This window comes from Brassica oleracea, chromosome C2 (assembly GCF_000695525.1).
Source record: "Brassica oleracea var. oleracea cultivar TO1000 chromosome C2, BOL, whole genome shotgun sequence".
Classification (NCBI taxonomy): Eukaryota; Viridiplantae; Streptophyta; class Magnoliopsida; order Brassicales; family Brassicaceae; genus Brassica; species Brassica oleracea.
The window spans coordinates 5,371,178-5,394,660 of record NC_027749.1 but is presented as its reverse complement, the minus strand read 5'-3'; the positions used below and the strand labels follow the sequence as shown (position 1 = coordinate 5,394,660).

Genomic DNA, 23,483 nt, shown 5'->3' with positions numbered 1-23,483 from the left:
ATTGAGCTCGAACTCGTGGCTATTGCGACTCTCTTCCTCTGAGATGGCCATGTGCTATATAGGTTGTCCATTACTTTTTAGTGTTGTTCCTCATTTACGCAAAGTTACAAGAAGACAATAAGTACAAACGTGTCCATGTGAACCCGAAAGCCCACCCGGTGGTTTTCTACTTTGCCTTTGCTTTGTTGCGTTTAAGAATTTAAAAAAAATATAATAAAATATCTAAAGAACTTGTCCCTGATTTTGACTGGCTAGTATTCAACGGCCATTTTCCATCTTACACACCCAACTCGTGTTCTCTCTCTCTGTTTTGTTCTGTTTCTCTGTTTTGTTCTTGGTCTGATTCTCACCATAGATCCACCTACTGTGTTCTTGATTTCTTGGAGTTCGCTTTCCCCAGTCAAAGTTTTGATCTTTTTTTGTTTGGAGTAATGGTGGGTGCCCTGTTTGTTGTTGGCTCATCGGTGATGGATTCATGTTTATGTAAGGATGCTCACACGAGGAGCAAGAAGAAGATCCTTGGCAGTGCAAGAAAGCTGGAACTAGGGAGCTCCTTTGCTGGCTCGGGCATTGTTTTCAGGCTTTCTTCGAAGCGTGTACCGAGGATAGCGAATCCGAGGAGCAAAAGGAAGCTCTTGATTGTGAACGAGGACGTTGCTGGGAACTACGATGATACCTTTGGAGATGTCAAAACGGTGAGAATGATTGTTTCTGAGAGGAGTCAAAATGTTTATGTCTCTGACTTTTCTTGTTTTGCAGCAACTTATTAACTATTTTACATATAAAGCTGTGAGGACGGTTCTTCATCAGCTCTACGAAATGAATCCTCCCCGGTACACTTGGTTCTATAAGTGAGTTTCTTATTGCTCTCCAAGTTCTTTATAAGGATGAATTGCATCAACAAAAGCACTTAGGTGATCATTTTTTTGGCTTCTGATCTTTATGTGTCTGCTTTTGTTTTACAACAGTTACGTCGTATCAAACAGACCAACCGATGGTAAACGTTTCCTCCGCAAACTCGGCAAGGTAATCCTATAAGCCTAGTTGAATAAGTTAAGCAGCAGGTCTCTACTATATCTAGCGTAGGACTGTTTGTAGCTGTTTGTAGCTCTGGTGGGGTGGTTATAGAGCAGTTAGTGAGGACTCTAGTATATATACAAGACTTATCTCAGCAAATTATTTTACTAAAAGGGTTTGGATCAGCCTTTGTGTTGACAGTTCTTCTCACTTTATGGAATTGGAATAAGAATAAGCAAGTTCATAGGTTTTGTTCTTATCATAAAACCACACTCTGTGTTGTGATATACTATGTTTGATTCAGCCTTGTTTACAGCTTTTGGTATAGAAAATATATCAACATGGCAAGACAGAAGAGTACTTTTGTTGTCTCATCTGAGAGCTTTGTCTTTTAACTTACTTGTAGGAAAATCAGGAGCTTGCGGAAAGAGTGATGATCACGCGGCTCCACTTGTATGGCAAGTGGATCAAGGTACAATCTCCCGCCTCTCCGGTTTTGCCATGTGAACCAGAAAAGACTCAAAACTAATCTTGTATAGTTTGTTGTTGCTTGTAGAAATGCGACCATGGGAAGATATACCAAGATATATCCGATGAGAACTTGGCGTTGATGCGTGAACGCCTCATGGAGACCGTGATATGGCCTTCTGATGACTCCAGCTCAGAGTTAATTGGCTGAAGAAGGCTTTCACACTACAGCCATTTGCTTTCATCAACTCGCTTCATAATTTTAGGACCTTGAGTTTCTTTTAGTTTGATTTTACATATAAGATTACAGTCATTGAGCATTGTGTATATGTGTCTATTATTTCTTGGCATGTACTGTTTATGATATATAAGGGGGGAAGAAAACTATACCCTGCTTGGGCTCGTAAACTTTCTCAGCCATCTCTCACGCTTACACCTCTCGCATTAACACTGATATGCCATATTAATTGACCAAACATGAACATTACAGCCAAATAATTACAGCAGGCTAATAGCACTGGACATGAACATGACTTGAGAACACTTGGGAGTTGTGCAAGAACTGTCACAGTTGAGATTTATCTCAGCCTGACAAAACTGTGGGATTGAATATATTTGATGAAGTCAAAAAGCACAATAAGGGAAACGAAATCTTTTACTCCAGACTCGAAGGACTGGCGGAAGGGGGCCACAAGACAACTGTTAAATTGAAGACTGAAATTGATTTAGATGTGAAAAAGCTTACAACACAAAGTTAGATCATCGAATCTGCCAGTAACTAGGATGAACTTTAAGCTGACTTCAAACGTACCACATGCGTTAAAAGTCAGTGAAGCAGTTTCATTTATACCTTACCAATTTGATTCCACTAAGAAAAAAAGAAAACAACAGAAACAACTTCCTGACAGTTTAACTCGGAGGAAACAATTGGTTTAACCCTTTTTTACACCCTGAGACAGCGCATAAGAGGCTATGATGAGGATCATAGTGGGCACTTGATCGAGCTTGTGCAGAATTCATCCAAAAGTTGATAGAAGGAAACGATAGCTGGAAAAAACATGCATACCGTCTGAATGTCTTGTCTCAGAGTCCTGAGTTGAACCTTCTCTTCTTTCTCACCATTTAGAATTGGAAACTAGACAAAAACAAAAATATATAAGACAAAGATTAAACATATGTAGACTAGTTGTAGTGGATACAAGAAAAGCTTAAGTAACCAGAAACCAGCAGAGCTCAACATCAGCTAACTTCCTGCTACTATGATTTAAGAGACTAGCTATAACTGTTCTTCATCATTGAAGTTTTACCCTCTCATGGCTTCTGAGAAATTTAGCGAAAGAAAGAGAGGTGATCAGGTGATAGTACTGCAGGGAAGTTGGTGAGCTCGAAGCTAGACTCGGCGGCAAGAAGGAGCACTCTCGAAGATTTTGAATCTTTGAAAGTCGCATCCCGTTGGCATATTTGACCCTAGAGGCGGTGGTGCTTCATCTAAACTCACCGTGCACAAGTGCTATCTATGCTTATTACGGTGTAAGCGTTTGGCTGATTTTCAAATACCTTGATAGGTTCACTCTTAGCCGTAGCGGTTACGGTGTTACGTGTTAGCATTTACGGTTGAGACAGCTGTTAACAAAATTTCTTACAATTCTCTCCGATTGGCGTGTAAGACTGTTGGGGCTTTAGAATATTCTACGGCCGTGAAAGTCAAAACAAAATTAATCAGGCTTTTACTTTCAATTTTTTCTCCGGAAAATTGTCAAAACCGAAAAAAAAATAACATAGTTATCCATGCGGTATAATTCCAACCTTAAATTGTCCCTATAATATAATTTTTTCCATAATATCAAAAGTAATATTTGATTAATCCCATTAAACATAATTAATTGTATTTAAAAAAAATTTCTACAATTGTCAACCGTCGACTATTAACTATATACTCCTTGAATATTTGTTTGTTCTAAAACCAGATAAACTAGACTTTACATGCTGTGAATTTTTTTTTTTTTTTTTTTTTTAAAACTAAAACAATAAAATAAAAATATGTAACATAACAAAACTAAAATCTAATAAAAATTAAACTAAATCAAATTAAATTTCAACTTTTTTTTTTATAAACATAAATTCTTATTGTTTATGACAAAAAATAAATAAAATACATTGTATTGATAAATTTTCACAAATTTCTTGTTTCAAATTACATAATACTTCCTTCCCCTGTTTCAAAAGATGTGTGTTTTAGAATTTTTACACATATAAACTAGACTGGGCAAAAATCCGAATCGAAGAATCGAACCGAATCCGATCTGAAAAAATAGTACCAAATCCGAACCGAAATTAATTGAATATCCGAACAGGTTTAAAATTTTGGAGCTGAAATCTTTGACCCCAAAAATCTGAAACCCGAGTAGACCTGAACCAAAACCTAAATGGAGACCCAAACGTTCACCCCTAATATAAACACTCAACAACTTCATCTATTTTTTTCAATTTATTCCATTGCTTAGTGTAATTTTTGATTATTCAATTTTGTCGTTCTGAATACTTTCTCATATTTTATTTTCAAGATTTTTGCATTCTTAAAGATTTTATATTAGTTTTTGTACGTAATTTATAATATAAATATATGCTTTTATAATAGTCACAGTTTGTAAAGCTTTTGATACCAATCAGACTTTTAAAAATATTTAGAATAACACAGCCTTTAAAGTTAAAATCTCTACAGCCAAAATTCTAAAGTCAAAGCCTAAAGCGAATCTCCTTACCAATCGGAGGTTTCACATCAAACTAAACGTTGATTGGTTCACTTGCAAACGTTTTGGGCGTTTGGTTTGCTGACAGCTCATTATCAAATACTACTAGCATCTTTGATTGGTAAAAAAAATTAAAAACTATTTTGGTAAAAATTATTAAAAATATAAAATATTTCTAAAATTTTAATTATAAATATATTATTTTAATATTATTTTTTAAAAAAGAATTAATATAATTATTTTTAATATAATTAATATTACCCGTAGTTCCGGTGGGTTTGGGCGGGCGGATGCGCCTTTTAGATTTTTTGTTTACGGGTCAAGCGGATTATTTTTTTGAATAAAAAGTGATTCGATCCGTCGCTGGGCGGGCGGGTCAACTCGCAAACCCAACACTATATCTGGACCAATATTAATATGATGGTATGATTTTGATGAATCCAATCCAATCTGCTGGTCAAATGTGTAATATTTGAATATAGGAATGGACATTTGGGATCCCAATCGGGTTTCGGTTTTGTCCAATCGGATCTCGGTTTTTCGGGTTTATCAAAATCAGCTCCATTCGGGTTATATGAAAATTCGGTTCGGGACCGGTTCGGGTTCTATCCGGTTCGGGTCGGGGTTAGTAAATATTCAAAGAACCGGTACAACCTATTGTACTTTCGGATTCGGATCCCAATCGGTTCTTCGGTTTAAAAATACTTGATTTATACCTATTTTGTAATCAAAACATAAGTAAAATCAATTCAAAAATAAGAAAGAAACATCAAACGAGATCATTCAAAACCAAACGAAAGGTAAACATAGTTATTGATAAAAGAAAAACCAAATAAATGAGAGCATAAAATGGAAACCAAGTTCTCATGAAATAAGAAACATTATTCAATGAAAACAAAACCAAAATCTAAAAACTTCAAGTTTCAACTGCAACCTTCAACCATCAATCTTTCATGTAATAGATAATTATTTTAGATGTTCAATAATATCTTAAGGTATCTTAGATACATATTAGGAATTGAGATCATGTTTCGTATAAGTTATTTTTGGAATTTTGAAATCTTTCGGGTTCTATCGGGTATCAATTTATGTTTGGGTTCGGTTCGGATAATACCCGTAACCCGAAATACCATAAAATAAGATCCATTCGATATTTACGTCGGGTTCGGATCGGTTCCGATTCATTTTTATCGGATCGGATTCGGTTCGGGTTTTCGGGCTCGGTTTATTTGCTCAGCCCTATTTGAATATGGGAAAATCCATATAGCTTGATTTTTGTAAAAAAGAAACAAGTTTGATTGTTGATTTGATTGGATCAATGGTTGATCGAATATTCGATAATATATTTTTGATCTTGACTCTGGAAAATCTGTGTTTGATCTTGACTAATCTAGATATGGATTGAAAGTTGGCTATAGACACAAAAAGAAATATAAGATTTCAACCTTAAACGTTGATTCGAATATGGGTTAATCATATGATTCAGAATAATTGTATGGACCAGATCGTAAGTTATGTTTATGGGCCGATTCAGAATAGACTCGATAACTATTCGGTATGATAATGAACTAACCCAATATGCCTGGAGTGTATTCATAGTAGATATTGAGAGCCATTGGGTTCGATTAGAACTGGTCATACGAGATTAGTTCTCTCGTAAAAAAAAATTAGCGAATTTTTTTTTCAAATTTCATGCTTTTCAGTCTTGAATCACTGATAATCTGTTTTTTTAACTGCTATCTCTAATACATATTTGAATTTCAGAAGTCAGAACATTGAACACAAGACAAATCTAGTATATATCTTTAATACATATTTGAATTAAAGAAAATTGAGAATTACCCTTTTTACATATAATAGTTACCCACTCAAAAAGTAATATCTATATTTTCCCTTTATTTCCATTTTATATACTTGTATACTTTTTTAATTAGCATTGCACCACCTTTTCCATATAAATGCGCACAAACTTGTGAATTAACAAAAAATAACAGCATTGTTACGGAAGCAAATCTACTTCTCCTATGTGAAGAACAAAATGGATTATGATGGTGATGGAAGCCAAGACAACGAACACTATACTTCAGTAAACGCCATGTCAAAAGAGAAGAGGATTTGTCATCGTCACAGTCCTCAACAGATCCAGATGCTAGAAGCGTAAATCTATTTATCAATCTTTATTAGTTTTGAAAATTTGTTGACTTTTTAATCACTGATTTTTAATTTCTTATGAATGAAGGTATTTCAGAGAATGTCCTCATCCAAACGAATCACAGAGACAAAAGTTCTGCAATGAGTTAAACCTTGAGATAAACCAAGTCAAATTTTGGTTTCAGAACAAAAGAACTCAACGCAAAGTAACTATCTTAGCAAATCCTTTATATTTAATATTAAACTAAATTTTATTTTATTAATATATTTTTCATTTGCTATAGGCTCAAGATGAGAGAACTTCAAACATATTGCTTCGTGCAGAAAATGAAAAGCTCCAATGTGAAAATGCTGCGATGTTAGAGGCTTTAAAGAATGTGACTTGTCCACCTTGTGGCGGTCCTCCATTCGGCAGAGAGGAACGCGAACCTAATCTCCATAAGCTGCGTCTAGAAAACCCTCTCTTCAAAGCGGAGGTAATCATTCGATTTCATTTCTCTAAAGTGTTTTTAAAACTGGACCGACCTGAACCAATCCGACCATGAACTTACATAATTAGATTGAATCTAATAATTGGTTCGACCATGAATTAGTCACGTAGCCGGATTGGATCTCAGAGTTATTAAACCAACACATATATCAATATTAGAATTTTGTGATATTTGTTTGATCCATCATCATATTATTCATGTTGATTTATGAAACAAAATGATATTTATCTCTACCCGAAAATGATAATATAACTTAAAAATTAGATACTGGTATGTTGAATATGATTACACGTATCAGATCAATAGTAAACTATTGGTTATATGATGTATATATTTATTTATGTATTAACGATTGCTCAATATAATAATTTTGTAAACTCTACTTATTAGCGAGAAAATTATTTTCAAACAAAGTAATCCATTATAATAGTTTTTTTTTCTAACGGCTTTCACCATTATAATAATTAAAGCAATGGAGTAGTAGTATCATGAAAATGCATTTTTTTTTTGTTTCTAACTGATAATCCATACTAATACATATGTTTTAAAATAAATTTTAGAGTGACAGCTTGGCGGCAGCCAAGAACAAGTATCAACAAACCATGTTGGACTCACTCACTTCTGTTCAAAGACGGCAAACTTTTGAAGCTCTCACCTCATACGGAATGAATCCATACAATCCCTTCGAGCAACCTAGCCCATCAGAATCTCAAACCATCCAACCACAACTACTACCCCAAATGGATATACCGCAGCTGTCTGAAACTGCGGCAATTGCGGTTGAAGAGCTTAAGCAGCTATTTCTTACCGATGAAGCTCTTTGGGTTATGTCGTCTATCGATGGAACATATGTGATTGATCAAGAGAGCTATGAGAAGTTCTCGCACTCAATCAAACATTTCAGGAACTTGAGTGCTCGTGTCGAGTCTTCTAAAGATGTCACGGTGGTTCCTATTGAGGCAACAAGCTTGATTGATATGTTCTTAGATTTGGTATGTATTCAATTATGCAAAATAAATACAAATTAACTGCTGCATTTGCATTTGATATCTGTTTTTAATATGAATTCTCAAACTTTATATTATACATATTTTTCTGAATCAATTAGAAGACAATGCATTATAATCGGACATTTCTTCTTATTTTTGCAGTTTTCAATGGTTTAAATGTGTTTTGGAAAAAAATGATACACTCCTTAGTGCTGGACATAGTTATAGACAAATGTGACATGCACTTTTTTATTGTAGGAGAAATGGAAAATGCTTTTTCCAACGATCGTGAACAAGGCCAAGACGATTCATACGCTCGGATCCGAGCTTCCAATAAAAGAAAACTGCAATGTCTTGCAAATGGTAAAAAGTATTTTCACTGTGGAACTTAAAAACGTTATCAACCAAATTAGTTATGAACTATATATGGTCCTACTCTAAAATCTGATTCGATCTTAATATATGTGATATATTTTTGAATGTTGATAGATATGGGAGCAACTACACATATTGTCGCCACTAGTGCCACCAAGGGAGTTTATGATTGTAAGATGCTGCCAACAGATCGGTGAAAGGCTCTGGATTATTGCTGATGTGTCACAACACATCGTTAACTCTGACCAATCGATCAGTCCATCTTGTTATAAACGTCCTTCTGGTTGTCTCATCCGATCCTTGCCCAATGCTCACACCGAGGTGTCTATTGCCTCGAACGACCTCAACATGTCTATCAATCCGTACAAATGTATACATTATATTATCTTATTTGATGTTACTGGAATATTCCAGGTAAGGTGGATAGAGCATGTGGAAGTGGACCATACAGCCGATACACATAGGATGTATCGAGAGCTTGTAAGCGGCGGTTCGGGCTATGGAGCTAGGCGTTGGATCGTCACCCTTGAGAGAATGTGTGAGAGAATGGCTCTCTCCACCATCCTAATCATGCCGGCTACTGACTGGAGTGAAAGTATGTTTCAAGTATTCTTAACTTTACTAATTATATATATTTCTTCTTATAATTAATATTTTAATTTGTGATAGTGAAAAAGTCTCACAGGTATCAAAGAAATTTAACTTAACATTATAATGTTGGATAAGTTGTATTTTAATTTGTGATAGTGGAAAAAGTCTCACTGATGTTAATGATAAAGCTATAATGTTTTGGCAGCTATACCGACAGTGGAAGGAAGAAAGAGTGTGATGAAATTAGGGGAAAGAATGGTAAAAATCTTCAACGAAATGTTGATCATGTCCGGAAAAGTTGAGTTCCCGCAGCAATCGAAATGTGGAGTCAGAATCTCGATCCGGATGAACATGGAACCCGGTCAACTACCCGGTTTAGTTGTCAGTGCTGCATCTTGTCTCTCAATCCCTCTCACTCCTTTGCAAGTCTTCAACAGCCTGAGAAGCAACGACACTCGTCACCAGGTTTCTTTATTTTATTTTTATTCTACGACAAAAGGCCATTCTATAGGTTTCTTTATTTCCTTTGCATGCATGCATTATTATCGACAATATAGTATATACGATGAAGGACCAATGGTCTGGAACATCTAATATATGCTATTATCCCTATTGAAAGCTTCAGATTAGCATCTTTTTCCCTCTTACCGTTGTCTTGAGTCGCATCTTAACAACAAACCACGTTTGCATGCAAACAGTGGGACGTTCTTTGTCATGGAAACGCTATCACTGAGACCGCTCGCATTTCCACCGGATCAAGTGGAACAAACTACATCAACCTACTCCAGGTACATACAATCCCTGAACTGTCTCTTAATAACTAATCTTTGGTTGTTGTATACATAAATCATCTAATAATCTTTACTTGTATTTATATCCAATATTAGCCTACGCCACCGTGGGATATTGGACAAAATATGGTACAAGAACCACACAAGAAGATGATGGTGCTACAAGAGTGTTACATGGACGCATTAGGAGGCATGATAGTGTACTCTCCTCTCGACATGGCTACAATGAGTATCGCTGCCTCTGGGGAAGTCGACCCCTTGAATATTCCAATCCTTCCTTCTGGCTTCACCATCTCAAGCGACAACAATCGGGGAACTGTACTCATGTTGGCTTTTCAGATCCTTATCTCTGATGAAAACAGTAAGACCAGAAATGTGAGTGAGAATGCAGCGGACAGAGTGAGTAGATTGATCAGCCAAACTGTTCAAAGCATCAAGGTCATGCTCAATTGTCCTCCTGAGTGAGAGAATATTCTCTAGAGGATTCTCTTTTGTTCTTTTTTTTTTCTTTTGGTTTTGAGAGAATATACTATTTTGTTTTATTTATGCTTTTGGTAGAGATATTTTTATTTATGCTGGATTTTGGATGATTTGATTGCTTGTGATGATTTTTCAAAGACATGATTTTTATGTTTTTCTTTTAAAATGTTTTTATTGTTTGGGCCTTTTGGTTGGTTATTATAATTTTTCCATAGAAAATGTTTAAACTCAGAAATCAAAAACATTTTTTTTACGGTTAACTCAAAATTTTAAAATTAAAATACCAAAAAAATACTGACAGTAATTCTGTACAATTTTCTATTTAGTCAAAATAATTGATTTTTTTTTCGGAGTAATAAAACAATATGAAAGTATTTAAAAATATAAGAAAATATATACTATTAAAGCAGAATCCCTAATAAGATTATGTCCATGGATTTCATGTTATTTAGAAAGCATTGCCATTTATTTATTTATTTATTTTTAAAATTTAAATTCACCCAAGTCATTAAAACCAATTATATTGCTACCAAACATATAATTAAAATCGGCTCCACTTACTTATATTATAGATTTTGTTCCTAGAAAATAGGTAAATTTTAATTCAATGGTGAATCACTTATTTGCATCTTATTAAATTTATTGGTTAGTTTCTAAAACATTAGAAAACCTAAATATTATAAGTTGGTATCGCTGAAAAATATAGAAAAATTTTTAGGTGAATTTTGCAACAACAAAAGAATTTGGGGGCTCAAAATTAATATTTTGCATAGATATTGGTAATCCAAAACATATAGAAAAACTATTAAACAAATTCACAAAACACATGATATAAATTTTAAGTACAAATTCATATGTTATAAAAATAAATATTTTAAAAGAGACAATTCCGCGTTTTCAAAGAATGAATAAATTAAAAAATATACAGTAGAATTATATTTAAAAAAACATTTTTACAATTATATGACGATTGATCTAGAAATTTTAAAATCATTTTCAACATAGATTTATTATTTGAAGATATATTTATTATAAGATAAGAAAAATATTTAATTTTTGTGTATAGGTATTAATTATTATTTTTTGAAATTTGAAATTTATATTAATTTTATTATAGTATTATTTGTTGTATATAATATATATTGCATAAAACTTATATGTGATTTTAGATATAATATTAGTAAATCTCATAAAAATATACGAAGTGTTAAGTAAATATAAAGATAAGTTCATTGCGAATATAAAACAAACAATATAATAATAGGTTCTTACTTATATAAAATATGTATAGATATAAATTATTAATTTATAATTTTAATGAAACCATATATTTACATAGAATTTTCTAAAAAATATTATCGTTTTGTGTCAAATTTTGAACCAGTCCAAGTTGGGACAGACGAAATTTATTAATTTATAAAGATTATTAATTATCGAATATTAATTTATAGAGGTTCTACTGTATGTATTACATAATGAAATGTTAAAACATATTTTATTATAATTTAGAATTAGTTATCTTACAATACTAAAAGTCGAATATATTCAACATTCAGCCTATCCATGTAAGCATAAAAATTTAACCAATCAATTTTTATACTTTTGCCACATCAGCAGTAGAACCTAAGTTTTTATTTACGAATGAATCGATGGAGCTCTTTAATTCCGTTGAAACTAATAGTCTCTTCACCTTTCTTTATGTCTCATTGTTATCCCTTTAATTACAAGTATTTATGTCTTCCTCTTCACTTCTATTCACAGATTCATTAAACCGACAATAAAGTTTTGAGTCTTTGACCTTCACTGATCTTTCTCTCACACTCTCATAATTAGATCAGCCACAATGGTCTGTGGAAGGGACGCTTCGGAGATGGGGTAGGAGGTTGCCCAAGCTGCAAAGAAGACGGGACGCCTTGCCTAAACACATGGCAGCACTGTGAGTTCTTGATTTCGTCTTAGGTTTTAATCAAATCTTTGCAGTTTGCACTCAGGTTTAGCTATCATTAAAAGGTTTATTCTTTGGAACTCTGAATTATTTTCTTATAATCGATCTTTAGTTTTTATCAGTGAGAATTGCACCGAGTTTTTCTGATGCTGCTATGCACATCATTGCAGAAGGAGGATACAAAAAGATTTGCCGATAAACGTTTAAGAATGTTCTCAAAGAACATCTTTAAAACTCTTTTCAATGTTACCTGTCAACCTCAGTGACTGATTAGCTATTTTCTGAATATGTTTCAGGTTTCCGTTCGACGCCAGAAGTCTACCGGAGAGATTTTTCACGGCGAGACCTTTAGTGACATGATTCACAATCACCGGGAAGAGAATTGCTGGTGAAACAAAAAAAACTTCAAACTTTAACAAGTCTCTGATTTTGTTAGGGATCAAACATGTGAGTTTCACAGATGTTAAGAGTGAAGTAATAGACTTTAGCTTATGGGGATGAATTGTCAGTAACAGAGCTTGAAATTCCATGACATGTAGTTGTATCTCCGAGAATTGCCTCGCATTGCATCATTGTCAAGGATTTGTCTCTATGATGTTCCTGAAAGGTAAAGCCTCTCCAGAGATGTTTACCTGAGTTTTCCATGAGAGGAGAGCCTGACCTTCTTTATTTATATGGAGAAACATGGGATGGAAATAAAGCAGAGGAGTTTAGGAAAGGAAGAAGAAAGAACAAAAAAAAGTGTGTTATGTGGGTATCTTCATATGAGTCATGAGTCTCTTACACATGTTTTTTAAATGAAATTGTGAATTGGTTTATATTTCTCTCTCAAGTTGAACATGTGGCGAGGGAAGAGAAGTCAGTGGGTGGTGCAGCTTATATATCGACAATCATATTCAGTCCTCTCATTGTTGTTAAGGTTATGTGTATCAGGTCTGCAATTCATGTTATCTAATATATGATGAAATTGGTATTAAAACTGCAATTCTTGTTAAGTTCTACATGCCATTTGTTTAACCGCACATGTGTTAATATCCTCTCAAGTCGCAGCTTCTATCTGTTAGTTCAACTTCAAGTGTTACATTATCTTTTCCACTAGCAACGTTATTTGGCACCAGTGAGACTTGGGAAGAGATAACGTGCCGTGTTTGGGAATATATATATATATATATATATATAAAATAAACTCAACAATATAGAGGTGTATATTGAGATACTCTGGTTTTACTTTATTTTCTGGAATTGGATTTGACATTTTTTGTATGTTTAGAGGTTTTTGAATGGCTATCAACAGAAAAAAAACTAAACACCTTTGTTCTACTTCTCAATATGATTACAGGACCTGGCAAATCCAATGGCTATTCAGTGTGATGAGAAGCACCGTCATCCTCTTGGGTGTGAAAGCATTCAGCTGTGGGGATAAATGAGATGCTAATGCGCCAAATGTACAAGCAGTCTGTGATAAATAATGATTTTAAAGTCATTTATTCAACTCTCTCAGACTATGATGTTCGATATTATTATCTCTCAACTTTTAAAGGTAAGCGACCAATTTCTTTTTGAATCCTAGACTGCGCATTCTTCAGGTTTGTATTACTCTCCTTCAAATATAATATTGTATTGCTAGGGGAGGTCTCTAAACATGATCGTACATGTTACTGATTTAGTGAAGATTCTCACTGATTCCTTTTCATCCCAGGTTTTCTCTTTCTATGTGATTGAAGAGCTCGACAAAGCTTCACTGAAGCGGAAAGAGCTTGAACGGTCTGAAGTAAAAAGCAGTCTTCCATTGTGGACAGTATTTAATGGCTCCACAGATCCCATTTTCTCTAACTGTGAGTGACAATGGACGCTTGGAGAAGACGACGAGCATTTGTGCGGATCAACGAGGGAAATTGACGTCACCTCTGTTGTAGTCATGATTATCATCGCCATAGCCGCCACTGGAGTCTTAAATAATGTGGTAGGAGGAGGATAAGAAAAGGGGTTAGGGTGTTGGAAGACTGGCGTTGAAGATGGGTGCGAGGGAGAGATATACAGAGAGAAGGAATATGAAATTGCGGGAGAGAAGAGATGACGCTGTTGTTTTCCTCTACAGATTTCTAGAGATGGATAAGCTTCACAACATTTTATGACTCTCTCTCTCTTTTGATTCGGCTCACTTCTTCTAGAAAAGGTTTTGGGTTTGTTCCACGAAGAACCAACGTAGCAAATTCGCTTAAAACAAAAGAAATGATAAAAGTATGTTGCAGGTAGATACAACATGAGTCAGAAAAGTATCATGCAGAAAACCTATATCTTTTCTAGATTAAGTCATGGACCTGAAGCTCCACAAATATGACCATGTTCATTGGCTTCACCACTGTGGATGTATTTTTATCCCCGCTTCCTATGCTGAAGATAAAAAAAGATAGCATTTTAGTCAATGAAAAAAAGAACGCCAAATGCATAATCATGAATGTACCAGTCCATAACGTTCATAACATCCATAACCAATGGTTTTCTTTCAGATGTTACAAGCAAGCCCGCAGCAGAAGGATATAAACCAGACTATAGAAAGGATATTAAATTTTTATTTTGTCACTCACTCAAACAGGAGCAAAGTTACAAAGAAATACACTAGGCAAAAAAATGGACAAACAAAAAGAGAAGAAATTACAAAAGATAGGGATGATGACTACAATGTGTGTGTATATATGTTTTTATAAAATTCTTTGTTGAAATAGATTTGAGATTTATTTAGAAATTTCATTTGTGGTGGATTTGATAAGTAACAGCTAAATTTAGTTTGGCCTTCCAAACCAACTGAACACTTATTTATGAAGTTATTTAAATAGTTACATATAACAACTGAATACGACAGTTTCTAAGTTTATGAAAAGATTAACACAAAAAATTAGATTGTGTCCTATGATATCAAAAAAACTATTTTATAAGTGCATTTACAACCAAAAAAGAAAAAAAAATCCAGTAGTAAAGAAAGAAAAGAAAGTTTATTTAACAAGCGATGATGAGGAGGACGATGCCAAGAAAGAAGAGCATAGGTTCCTCATTTAGTAAGCATGAGTGAGGGATCTTATTTTTCGGCAAAGAAGCTTAGCTTATTTCTGAAAGAAAAAAATGTCAAGTTTTTTCAGAGAAGCCCGATTTTTTCTTTGGTTTGGTTTTGTTTATGTCCTATTTTAATTTGTATTGTGTTCTCATGAACTATGCCCCGATTTGGATGACAATACTCTTTTGCAGTTTTGGTCAAACTAAGTTTACCTAGCTGTAAACTTAGTTAGACCAATGAACTTAATTTCTCAATTGAAATAAACCAAGTAAGAAGCCAGTTAATATGTTGGTTTGTACTTCCTTTTGAGGACGGAAGACCTATAAACGTGAGCTCAATAATTCTAAAGCCATAACAATGGTTAGATCATTTATAAATTTATCGATTATTTTACAGCAAAATAATCAAAATAAAATAGATTTCTGAACATTACTAAAGTTTAATAACTGTCAGTACATTTTTCTGACCATACTATACACAATTTTCAATGTATAAAAACACAACTAATTGTGAGTTTTAACCATTTTGAATTCATTGAAAAAAACAATAAATACAAACAAAATTAGATTTTTTATTATTTTGTAACTTATGATAAATTCTAATGTACATTTACAAATACAAATGTTAAGCTATAAATACTAAAACTATAGACAAAAACCCGGGAGTAGCCCGTGACAGCCCCTAGTCATTTTAATAGAAAAATAAAAGCGCGGTTCAAACTCTACTAACACCTATTATTTTAGCTAGTGACCAAAAAAATATCTAAAATTAGTGAAAAAGCTAGAGAAATGGAAATAAAGTTGACGGTAAACCGGATGGACATGCAGATTAACACGTGTAAATTTGTAATTGGTAAAGAGAAGAAAATGTGTATATATTAACGGTGTCAGCATTTGGCGGTTGCGACTATAAACTTCCTGGCATGCCGCGGTGGTACGATTCCTCAAACAAGCGTCGTCTCCCAAATGAAGATTCCATACTTTCCATATGTGGGACAACACAATCATCCCACTCACAATCATGCTCAAGCCTCATGTCCACAACTTTCCCCTTCCTTCGTGTTCTATGTGCCAGATTTGCTAGTTGAATAATATCTCGTATAATTATATCATTTCACTTTGTGGTATATAGACTGCATAGCTGGGGAGAATTTATAATCTCAAATTAATTAAGTTAAATGTGTTATGATACAGAAGTGAAAAGTCTATTCTACAACATATGTTTAGTATAACAAAATTGAGCACATGAGTTTTTTTTTTACTTTGTATCCCCACGCGCACGCGCTATAAAGGAGAGAACCTTCTCTTTTGAACGTAACTTGTCACATCGAAAAAATATCACTGTAGCATGGTTATATTCTTTATTTATGCGTTCCTTATGAATATCCAGCAAATTACCCCTTTCGAATAACCCAAAATCTTTTTCCTTAGACCAGGTAAAATCTTACTACATTTGAGAATGTGGACTTAAATAATTTTTTATTACTTAATAAATATATATTCCGTAAATAAAATATTAAAAGCCAACTTTTAATTATATAAATACATAAATAGTTGGAAATACAGCTAATGACATATTATTAGTACTTTGCTTTTTCTTTTCTCTAATTTAAAATGGGCTACCCGCGCGGCCCACGCCAGACACCACCTCAAATCACGACGAGTTGAAAAAAAGATAATAATTAAAATAAATATATAATTATCACTTCAGAAACCTCATCCCCTCCTCATTTCGCTTACTCTCTCTCTCTAGACTCGCATCCCCTAATAAGAGGAGAGAGACAGCTTTTCAACCCTAGTTTTTCCCGCCGCCACCTGCCATGGCTACCGACGCGAATCAGCAAGCCCAGCTCGCGATGGTCCTCGGCTCCGATACGGCGCCGTTCGAGACTCTCATCTCCCACCTCATGTCCTCATCCAACGAGCAGCGCTCCTCCGCGGAGGCTCTCTTCAATCTCGCCAAGCAGACCAATCCAGACACCCTCGCCTTGAAGCTCGCTCACCTCCTCCAGCTCTCCCCTCACCCCGAGGGCCGCGCCATGGCCGCCGTCCTCCTCCGCAAGCTCCTCACGCGGGACGACGCTTACCTGTGGCCGCGCCTCTCCCTCCCCACTCAATCCTCCCTCAAATCGTCGATGATGTCTTGCATCCAGCGCGAGGAGGCGAAATCGATCTCGAAGAAGATCTGCGACACGGTCTCCGAGCTTGCCTCCGGGATCCTCCCGGAGAACGGATGGCCTGAGCTGTTACCGTTCGTTTTCCAGTGCGTGGCGTCGGATTCGTCGAAACTGCAGGAATCGGCGTTTTTGATCTTGGCGCAATTGTCTCAGTACGTTGGGGAGACTCTGACTCCTCACATCAAGCATCTACACGGCGTCTTCCTCCAGTGCTTGAGTAGTAACGCCGTTAGCTCCGACGTTAAAATCGCGGCGCTTAACGCCGTTATTAGTTTTGTTCAGTGTCTGTCAAACTCCACGGAGCGTGATAGGTTCCAAGACGTTTTGCCTGCGATGATCAGGACGTTGACCGAGTCCCTCAACAACGGGAACGAAGCGACCGCGCAGGAGGCGCTTGAGCTTTTCATCGAATTGGCTGGTACCGAGCCACGGTTCCTTAGACGGCAGCTTGTTGATATCGTTGCCTCGATGCTTCAGATCGCTGAGGCTGAATCCCTAGAGGAGAGCACGCGCCACCTGGCGGTTGAGTTTCTGGTGACTCTGGCTGAGGCGCGTGAGCGTGCTCCTGGGATGGTTAGGAAACTGCCTCAGTTTATTGACAGGTTGTTTGCGGCTCTTATGAAGATGCTCGAGGATATCGAGGACGATCCTGCTTGGTACAGCGCTGAGACTGAGGACGAGGACGCTGGTGAGACGAGCAACTACAGTATGGGTCAAGAGTGTTTGGATCGGTTAGCGATTGCCTTGGGAGGGAACACTATTGTTCCGGTTGCGTATCAGCAGTTTTCTGCTTACTTGGTTGCCTCTGAGTGGCAGAAGCACCACGCTTCTTTGATTGCGCTTGCTCAGATTGCTGAAGGTTGCTCGAAGGTAGATGCTTTGTGATGGCAACTGGCATTGTTTATTGGGCGAGGAATTGCCATCATACATATTAGTTTGGTGTTTTCTTTTTGGATCTTGAATATCTTGAACTTTGATGTAGGTGATGATTAAAAATCTAGAGCAAGTGGTGTCCATGATCTTGAGCCAATTTCAAAGTCCTCATCCTCGCGTAAGGTGGGCAGCCATTAATGCGATTGGACAGTTGTCTACAGATTTGGGTCCAGATTTGCAGAACCAACATCATCAGAGAGTGCTCCCTGCACTTGCTGCTGCTATGGATGATATCCAGAATCCACGAGTGCAGGTCAGATCCCTGCTAAACCTGTTTATCTGAGTATATTATCTTCTGACGTTTTCCTAAAGCAGTATTCTGTGATCTTATGTAGGCTCATGCTGCTTCAGCAGTACTCAACTTTAGTGAAAATTGTACGCCTGAAATACTGGCACCTTATTTAGACGGAATTGTGAGCAAATTGCTTGTGCTCCTACAAGTAAGTCAATTGTGCAACTTTTTTTTTGCAAGAAATAACTAATGGATTACGCTCAATGATTTAACTTTGGAGTATAATGTTGTTACAATTAGAATGGAAAGCAAATGGTGCAAGAAGGAGCGTTGACAGCTCTTGCTTCAGTTGCTGATTCATCGCAGGTATATGCGAACAAGTTATGTTGCATCTATTATTTTCCTTTCATGCAACTCTTGATCTGACATTATCTAAATTCGCAGGAACACTTCCAAAAGTACTATGATGTTGTCATGCCTTATCTCAAAACTATTTTGATGAACGCAACTGACAAATCAAAGCGGATGCTTCGTGCCAAATCCATGGAATGCATCAGTCTTGTTGGAATGGCAGTTGGAAAGGACAGATTTAAGCAAGATGCTATCCAGGTATGGGTCAAATCAATTTTCAAAATTGATGTTATATGCTGTAATCTTATTTTTGTACTATAGAGATTATTCCCGTCAACCTATCTAATATGATTTTCGTTCTATTCATATGTCGCATGAAACGATTTTACATGTCTGTTCCAGGTCATGGAAGTGCTTATGTCATTGCAAGGTTCTGAATTGGAGGCAGATGATCCAATAACGAGTTATATGTTACAGGTGAATTCTGATTACAACTTGCTAGGCTGATATGGTAAATTCACTTGCTTACATTTACCTTACATTTTCATAGGCATGGGCTCGGCTTTGCAAGTGTCTAGGCCAAGAGTTCCTCCCATACATGAGTGTGGTGATGCCTCCTTTGCTTCAGTCAGCTCAACTTAAACCAGATGTAACAATTACATCTGCTGATTCAGAAGATGAAGCAGATGATTCTGATGATGAAAGGTTTTCCATTCTTCTTTACACTTCCGTCTGATTGTTGTGATGTCTCTCTACCCTGCTTTTATTATATCGTATGCCTTGGCATAAAAACTATTTTTATTTTGTTGTGAAAAAAGTCATGAGTAATCTTTCTGTTCCCCTATTATGATGTGACATGTTTTAATGTTTTGTTTAATGCAGCATGGAGACGATTATCCTGGGGGACAAAAGAATAGGAATCAAAACGAGTGTCCTAGAGGAAAAAGCCACAGCTTGTAACATGCTTTGTTGCTATGCTGATGAGTTAAAAGAAGGATTTTTTCCCTGGGTTGATCAGGTTAGTATGGTTAGATAACTCCAATTTTTGTGACTATCCGCTATTGTTCTTGGGACTAGGTAGACTGATTTTGTATATTGTAGGTTGCACTTACACTGGTTCCTTTGCTAAAATTCTATTTTCACGAAGAAGTTAGAAGAGCTGCTGTGTCAGGTAAATCAGTAAACATATTATCCTTTTTTTTTGTCAACCCCTAACTCAATCTTTTTTGGATTATAAACGCATAATTCTAATTAATTGTATATCTTTTCTTTCTAGCCATGCCGGAACTAATGCGCTCAGCCAAACTGGCAATAGAGAAAGGACAACCCGGTGGGCCCGATATATCATATTTGAAGCAGATTTCTGACTACATTATTCCAGCCATGCTGGAAGCTTTGCATAAAGTTAGTGTATATTTTGTTCTTTTTCTTCTTCTTTTTTTCTCTTTTGGCTTTGATCTATTTCTGATGATTGAATTTTATGTAGGAGCCTGATACAGAGATCTGTGTCAGTATGTTGGAAGCTCTCAATGAATGCTTGCAGGTAACTTTTCATCAGCAATGAAGAGTAAATTTTAAACATTCCTTGTACTATGTGCCGCATGTCCCTCTCCAGCATTTCGATTTGGTAGTTTTGTATGTGATAGATAACTTATTTTGAATGAATTCTTTATTATGTGCCTCTTAGAGTTAATCGTAGCATTGCATTTGGAAATGGTATCTTATAACCTGTCACTGTTTTTCAGATCTCTGGAAATCTTTTGGACGAAGGGAAAATTAGATCCATAATTGATGAAGTAAAGCAAGTGATGACAGCAAGCTCTAGTAGGAAGCAAGAGAGGGGAGAGAGGGCCAATGCTGAAGATTTTGACGCTGAAGAGGGAGAGCTCATTAAAGAGGAAAATGAGCAAGAGGAAGAAATTTTTGATCAGGTTAGTTTTCTATGATTCAACCCTTGTCAAGTGAAAGTATGATGAAGTTATACAATCTTCAATGCTCTTTTTCGAATTTTTCTGCACATAGGTTGGAGAAATATTGGGAACACTGGTAAAGACATTCAAGGCCTCGTTTCTGCCTTACTTCGATGAATTATCCTCTTATTTAACTCCTATGTGGGTAAGTGGCCGTCATCACTCAAGTCTTCCTTTTTGGTGCTGCATGATATTAAGTGGAGAATTTTATTGTCAAGAGTATCTTTTGTTTTTGTTATAGGGAGAATCTCGTGTATTTCCTATAATATATAACTAGATTGATGTAGCACAAGTGAATAACTGTGGAAGATTTTAGCACCATGGTTCAAATGAATAGACTTTCTAAATATGTGTAGTTCAGTTCAGGTGAATAGAGTTTCTAAAATATGTGGCTGTGGGAATGGCGCTGATACAATATCTTCTTAGTTCGCCTGGGTTTTATGTTTTAATATTGATTGTGGGTTGTATTCGTCGAGTTCAGGGAAGGGATAAAACAGCTGAAGAGAGAAGGATTGCAATATGCATCTTTGATGATGTTGCTGAACAGTGCCGTGACGCTGCCTTTAAGTAAGGATTTGCATTCACTGGATCTTTGTACATTGCACGTTTTCAGTATCTAGTGTTCTTATGCGTTTTTTTTGCTATTTGTTTATCAGATATTATGATACTTATCTTCCATTCGTACTGGAAGCTTGCAATGACGAGAGCGCAGATGTTCGACAGGTATAGCCTGCATTGTGTAACTGGTGTTTCCAGAGCTCTATACTCAATTTTATGGACTCTCTTGTTTCTCAGGCTGCCGTTTATGGGCTTGGTGTTTGTGCTGAGTTTGGCGGATCTGTATTCAAGCCTCTTGTTGGAGGTATGGAATACCTTTCGCCACTGGTAGTTCTTGAGGTATACATGCTTTGGAGCTAAGTAGTAACACGTTTTTTTTATTTCAACAGAGGCCCTGTCAAGATTAAATGTTGTGATACAGCATCCAAATGCTCGGCAGTCCGAAAATGCCATGGCATATGATAATGCTGTATCCGCTGTGGGAAAGATCTGCCAATTTCACCGTGACAGTATTGATTCTTCTCAGGTAGCTTATGATAGCTAATTAAGAGTCATCACGAATTCGTGTGGTTGCTTTTGATGATCAACAAGTTAACTTGTTTTGGGTAATATTAGGTACTTCCTGCGTGGTTGAACTGTTTGCCTATAAGTAATGATGTCATGGAAGCCAAAGTGGTTCATGATCAGCTCTGCTCAATGGTTGAGAGGTAATCAAATGGGTTTATATTATAATATGCTTAGCCTTTTTTTTTTTTTTTTTTGCATTCACTTGACTGTCTAAAACCATGATATCAACTTGCAGGCAAGATGTGGACCTTTTAGGCCCCAATAACCAGTATCTCCCAAAAATCTTAACAGTATTTGCTGAGGTTCGTGTAATGACTGTTCTCATATACGTTTTTCATTCGTTGATCTTTTGTACTCAAATAGAAAAATCAATGTATATATATATGGCTGGGCAGGTCCTTACAAGGAAAGATGTGGTGACGGAAGAGACGGGAGGTCGTATGGTGAATATAATAAGGCAACTGCAGCAAACACTGCCACAATCGGCATTGTCCTCAATATGGTCAACATTGAAACCCGAGCAGCAAATGGCTCTCCAATCCATGCTTTCCTCCTAAAATTCATTCCAAAATGGGGTCTCAGTCTTGTGAGCGTCGTCAGTTTTGCATTTTTAAGTGTTTATTACTACATTTCTTTTGCATTTTTCAACATTTGTTTCTTTTCTTTTTTGGTGGGGAGGGATGATGAATGGGTCTATCTATCCTTCATAAGTTATGAAATGAAATGTATATTAGGAAGGAGGGATTGTTAGTGAAAAGAATGTGAATTGGGGAATGATTCCCCAAAAAGACAGGTTTGGTGCTGGCTTTTGGGTTTTGGGAGAGTGATGAAGTTTTTGGTGCTTATACGAGAAACTAAAACAGAAGGAAAGTGTCTCGATTTTTGGAGTTTTTGTCTTTGTATGCAAGTGAGAATTTTGGGGTGATTATTCTTTTTTCTCATTGCCATTGTTTATTTGTGTACTCGTTTGCTTGGCTTTTTCCAAATTGAAATAATCTTTGGTCTCTCTAGCCTGACTAAATGCCTTTTGCCCCTCCATTTTTGTCATCCATCTTCTTCCTTGGTATCGCTCATCCAGTAGCTCCATGTGAACCACGTCCTTTCCGGAAAAATGTACACAATGGTAGGTGACACATCCTTCCCATCTTTAAACTCGTCACCGTTTCCCTCCATTCTTAATGCACTCTGACGATGTATCATGATCATGCCCGTCTTCACACTCTTGTCATCAATGGTTGGGTCCATGCATGATGAGCATTTCCCGAAGATGCACACCACATTCAGTGAAGGTTGCGGGGTGTTTGCGAATTCCCTCATGAAGTAAAGTCATCCGTTGGTGTCACCAAAAAGTTGGCTTAACCATTCAAAGTATCTAAACATAAATCCATTATGTTTAGCGGTCGGTCGTTAACGTTCACCCGCCTTCAGTAAACTTTTTTTTGGTTCATGTTACGGCTAGCCGCTTGGCTTCTCTTCGGCCAAGAAGTTGTGTGTAGCTTGCCTTTGGCTTCAGCACTATAAGCCATTGATTCGAAACCTTTCGCAATCTCACACAGTGAACTACCCCAGACAAGGATGCCCCCACAAAATCGCTCG

At 36.3% G+C, this 23,483-nt stretch overlaps 3 protein-coding genes and 1 long non-coding RNA gene across 4 annotated transcripts; all 4 read left to right on the top strand.

Moving 5' to 3' along the window:
* The first annotated feature begins 240 nt into the window (after positions 1 to 240).
* LOC106327695 lies at positions 241 to 1,893 on the top strand. The gene is made up of 5 exons (XM_013765925.1): positions 241 to 695; positions 760 to 851; positions 969 to 1,026; positions 1,424 to 1,489; positions 1,574 to 1,893. The coding sequence occupies exons 1-5, from the start codon at positions 432 to 434 to the stop codon at positions 1,694 to 1,696; spliced, it is 603 nt and encodes a 200-aa protein (XP_013621379.1). The 5' UTR covers positions 241 to 431; the 3' UTR covers positions 1,697 to 1,893.
* Positions 1,894 to 6,242: 4,349 nt separating this feature from the next.
* LOC106326205 (homeobox-leucine zipper protein HDG8-like) lies at positions 6,243 to 10,088 on the top strand. Its single transcript, XM_013764224.1, has 10 exons — positions 6,243 to 6,392; positions 6,475 to 6,592; positions 6,671 to 6,862; positions 7,438 to 7,869; positions 8,125 to 8,229; positions 8,356 to 8,562; positions 8,656 to 8,836; positions 9,038 to 9,297; positions 9,531 to 9,620; positions 9,720 to 10,088. The coding sequence occupies exons 1-10, from the start codon at positions 6,274 to 6,276 to the stop codon at positions 10,086 to 10,088; spliced, it is 2,073 nt and encodes a 690-aa protein (XP_013619678.1). The 5' UTR covers positions 6,243 to 6,273.
* A 1,736-nt stretch (positions 10,089 to 11,824) lies between these two features.
* LOC106325275 lies at positions 11,825 to 12,869 on the top strand. The gene is made up of 3 exons (XR_001266858.1): positions 11,825 to 12,039; positions 12,345 to 12,495; positions 12,588 to 12,869. It is a non-coding gene; the product is annotated as an uncharacterized LOC106325275 (long non-coding RNA).
* A 3,958-nt stretch (positions 12,870 to 16,827) lies between these two features.
* On the top strand, positions 16,828 to 22,836 carry LOC106327098 (importin-5-like). The gene is made up of 20 exons (XM_013765135.1): positions 16,828 to 18,146; positions 18,259 to 18,462; positions 18,545 to 18,649; positions 18,742 to 18,807; positions 18,886 to 19,050; positions 19,195 to 19,269; positions 19,343 to 19,497; positions 19,675 to 19,810; positions 19,894 to 19,963; positions 20,069 to 20,196; positions 20,279 to 20,335; positions 20,538 to 20,723; positions 20,815 to 20,907; positions 21,244 to 21,329; positions 21,419 to 21,485; positions 21,558 to 21,624; positions 21,710 to 21,846; positions 21,936 to 22,027; positions 22,123 to 22,189; positions 22,283 to 22,836. Exons 1-20 carry the CDS (start codon positions 16,920 to 16,922, stop codon positions 22,442 to 22,444), a joined length of 3,345 nt encoding a protein of 1,114 aa, XP_013620589.1. The 5' UTR covers positions 16,828 to 16,919; the 3' UTR covers positions 22,445 to 22,836.
* The last annotated feature ends 647 nt before the right edge of the window (positions 22,837 to 23,483 follow it).

Bases quoted from the DNA above. Each gene is read 5' to 3' on its own strand.
- LOC106327695 (XM_013765925.1), top strand. From the start codon at position 432: ATGGTGGGTGCCCTGTTTGTTGTTGGCTCATCGGTGATGGATTCATGT. The intron at 852-968 runs GTGAGTTTCTTA...GTTTTACAACAG, and splicing joins CGGTACACTTGGTTCTATAA to TTACGTCGTATCAAACAGAC. The intron at 1,027-1,423 runs GTAATCCTATAA...ACTTACTTGTAG, and splicing joins TCCTCCGCAAACTCGGCAAG to GAAAATCAGGAGCTTGCGGA.
- LOC106326205 (XM_013764224.1), top strand. From the start codon at position 6,274: ATGGATTATGATGGTGATGGAAGCCAAGACAACGAACACTATACTTCA. The intron at 6,593-6,670 runs GTAACTATCTTA...CATTTGCTATAG, and splicing joins ACAAAAGAACTCAACGCAAA to GCTCAAGATGAGAGAACTTC. The intron at 8,837-9,037 runs GTATGTTTCAAG...ATGTTTTGGCAG, and splicing joins GGCTACTGACTGGAGTGAAA to CTATACCGACAGTGGAAGGA.
- LOC106327098 (XM_013765135.1), top strand. From the start codon at position 16,920: ATGGCTACCGACGCGAATCAGCAAGCCCAGCTCGCGATGGTCCTCGGC. The intron at 20,724-20,814 runs GTTAGTTTTCTA...TTCTGCACATAG, and splicing joins AGGAAGAAATTTTTGATCAG to GTTGGAGAAATATTGGGAAC. The intron at 20,908-21,243 runs GTAAGTGGCCGT...CGTCGAGTTCAG, and splicing joins CTTATTTAACTCCTATGTGG to GGAAGGGATAAAACAGCTGA.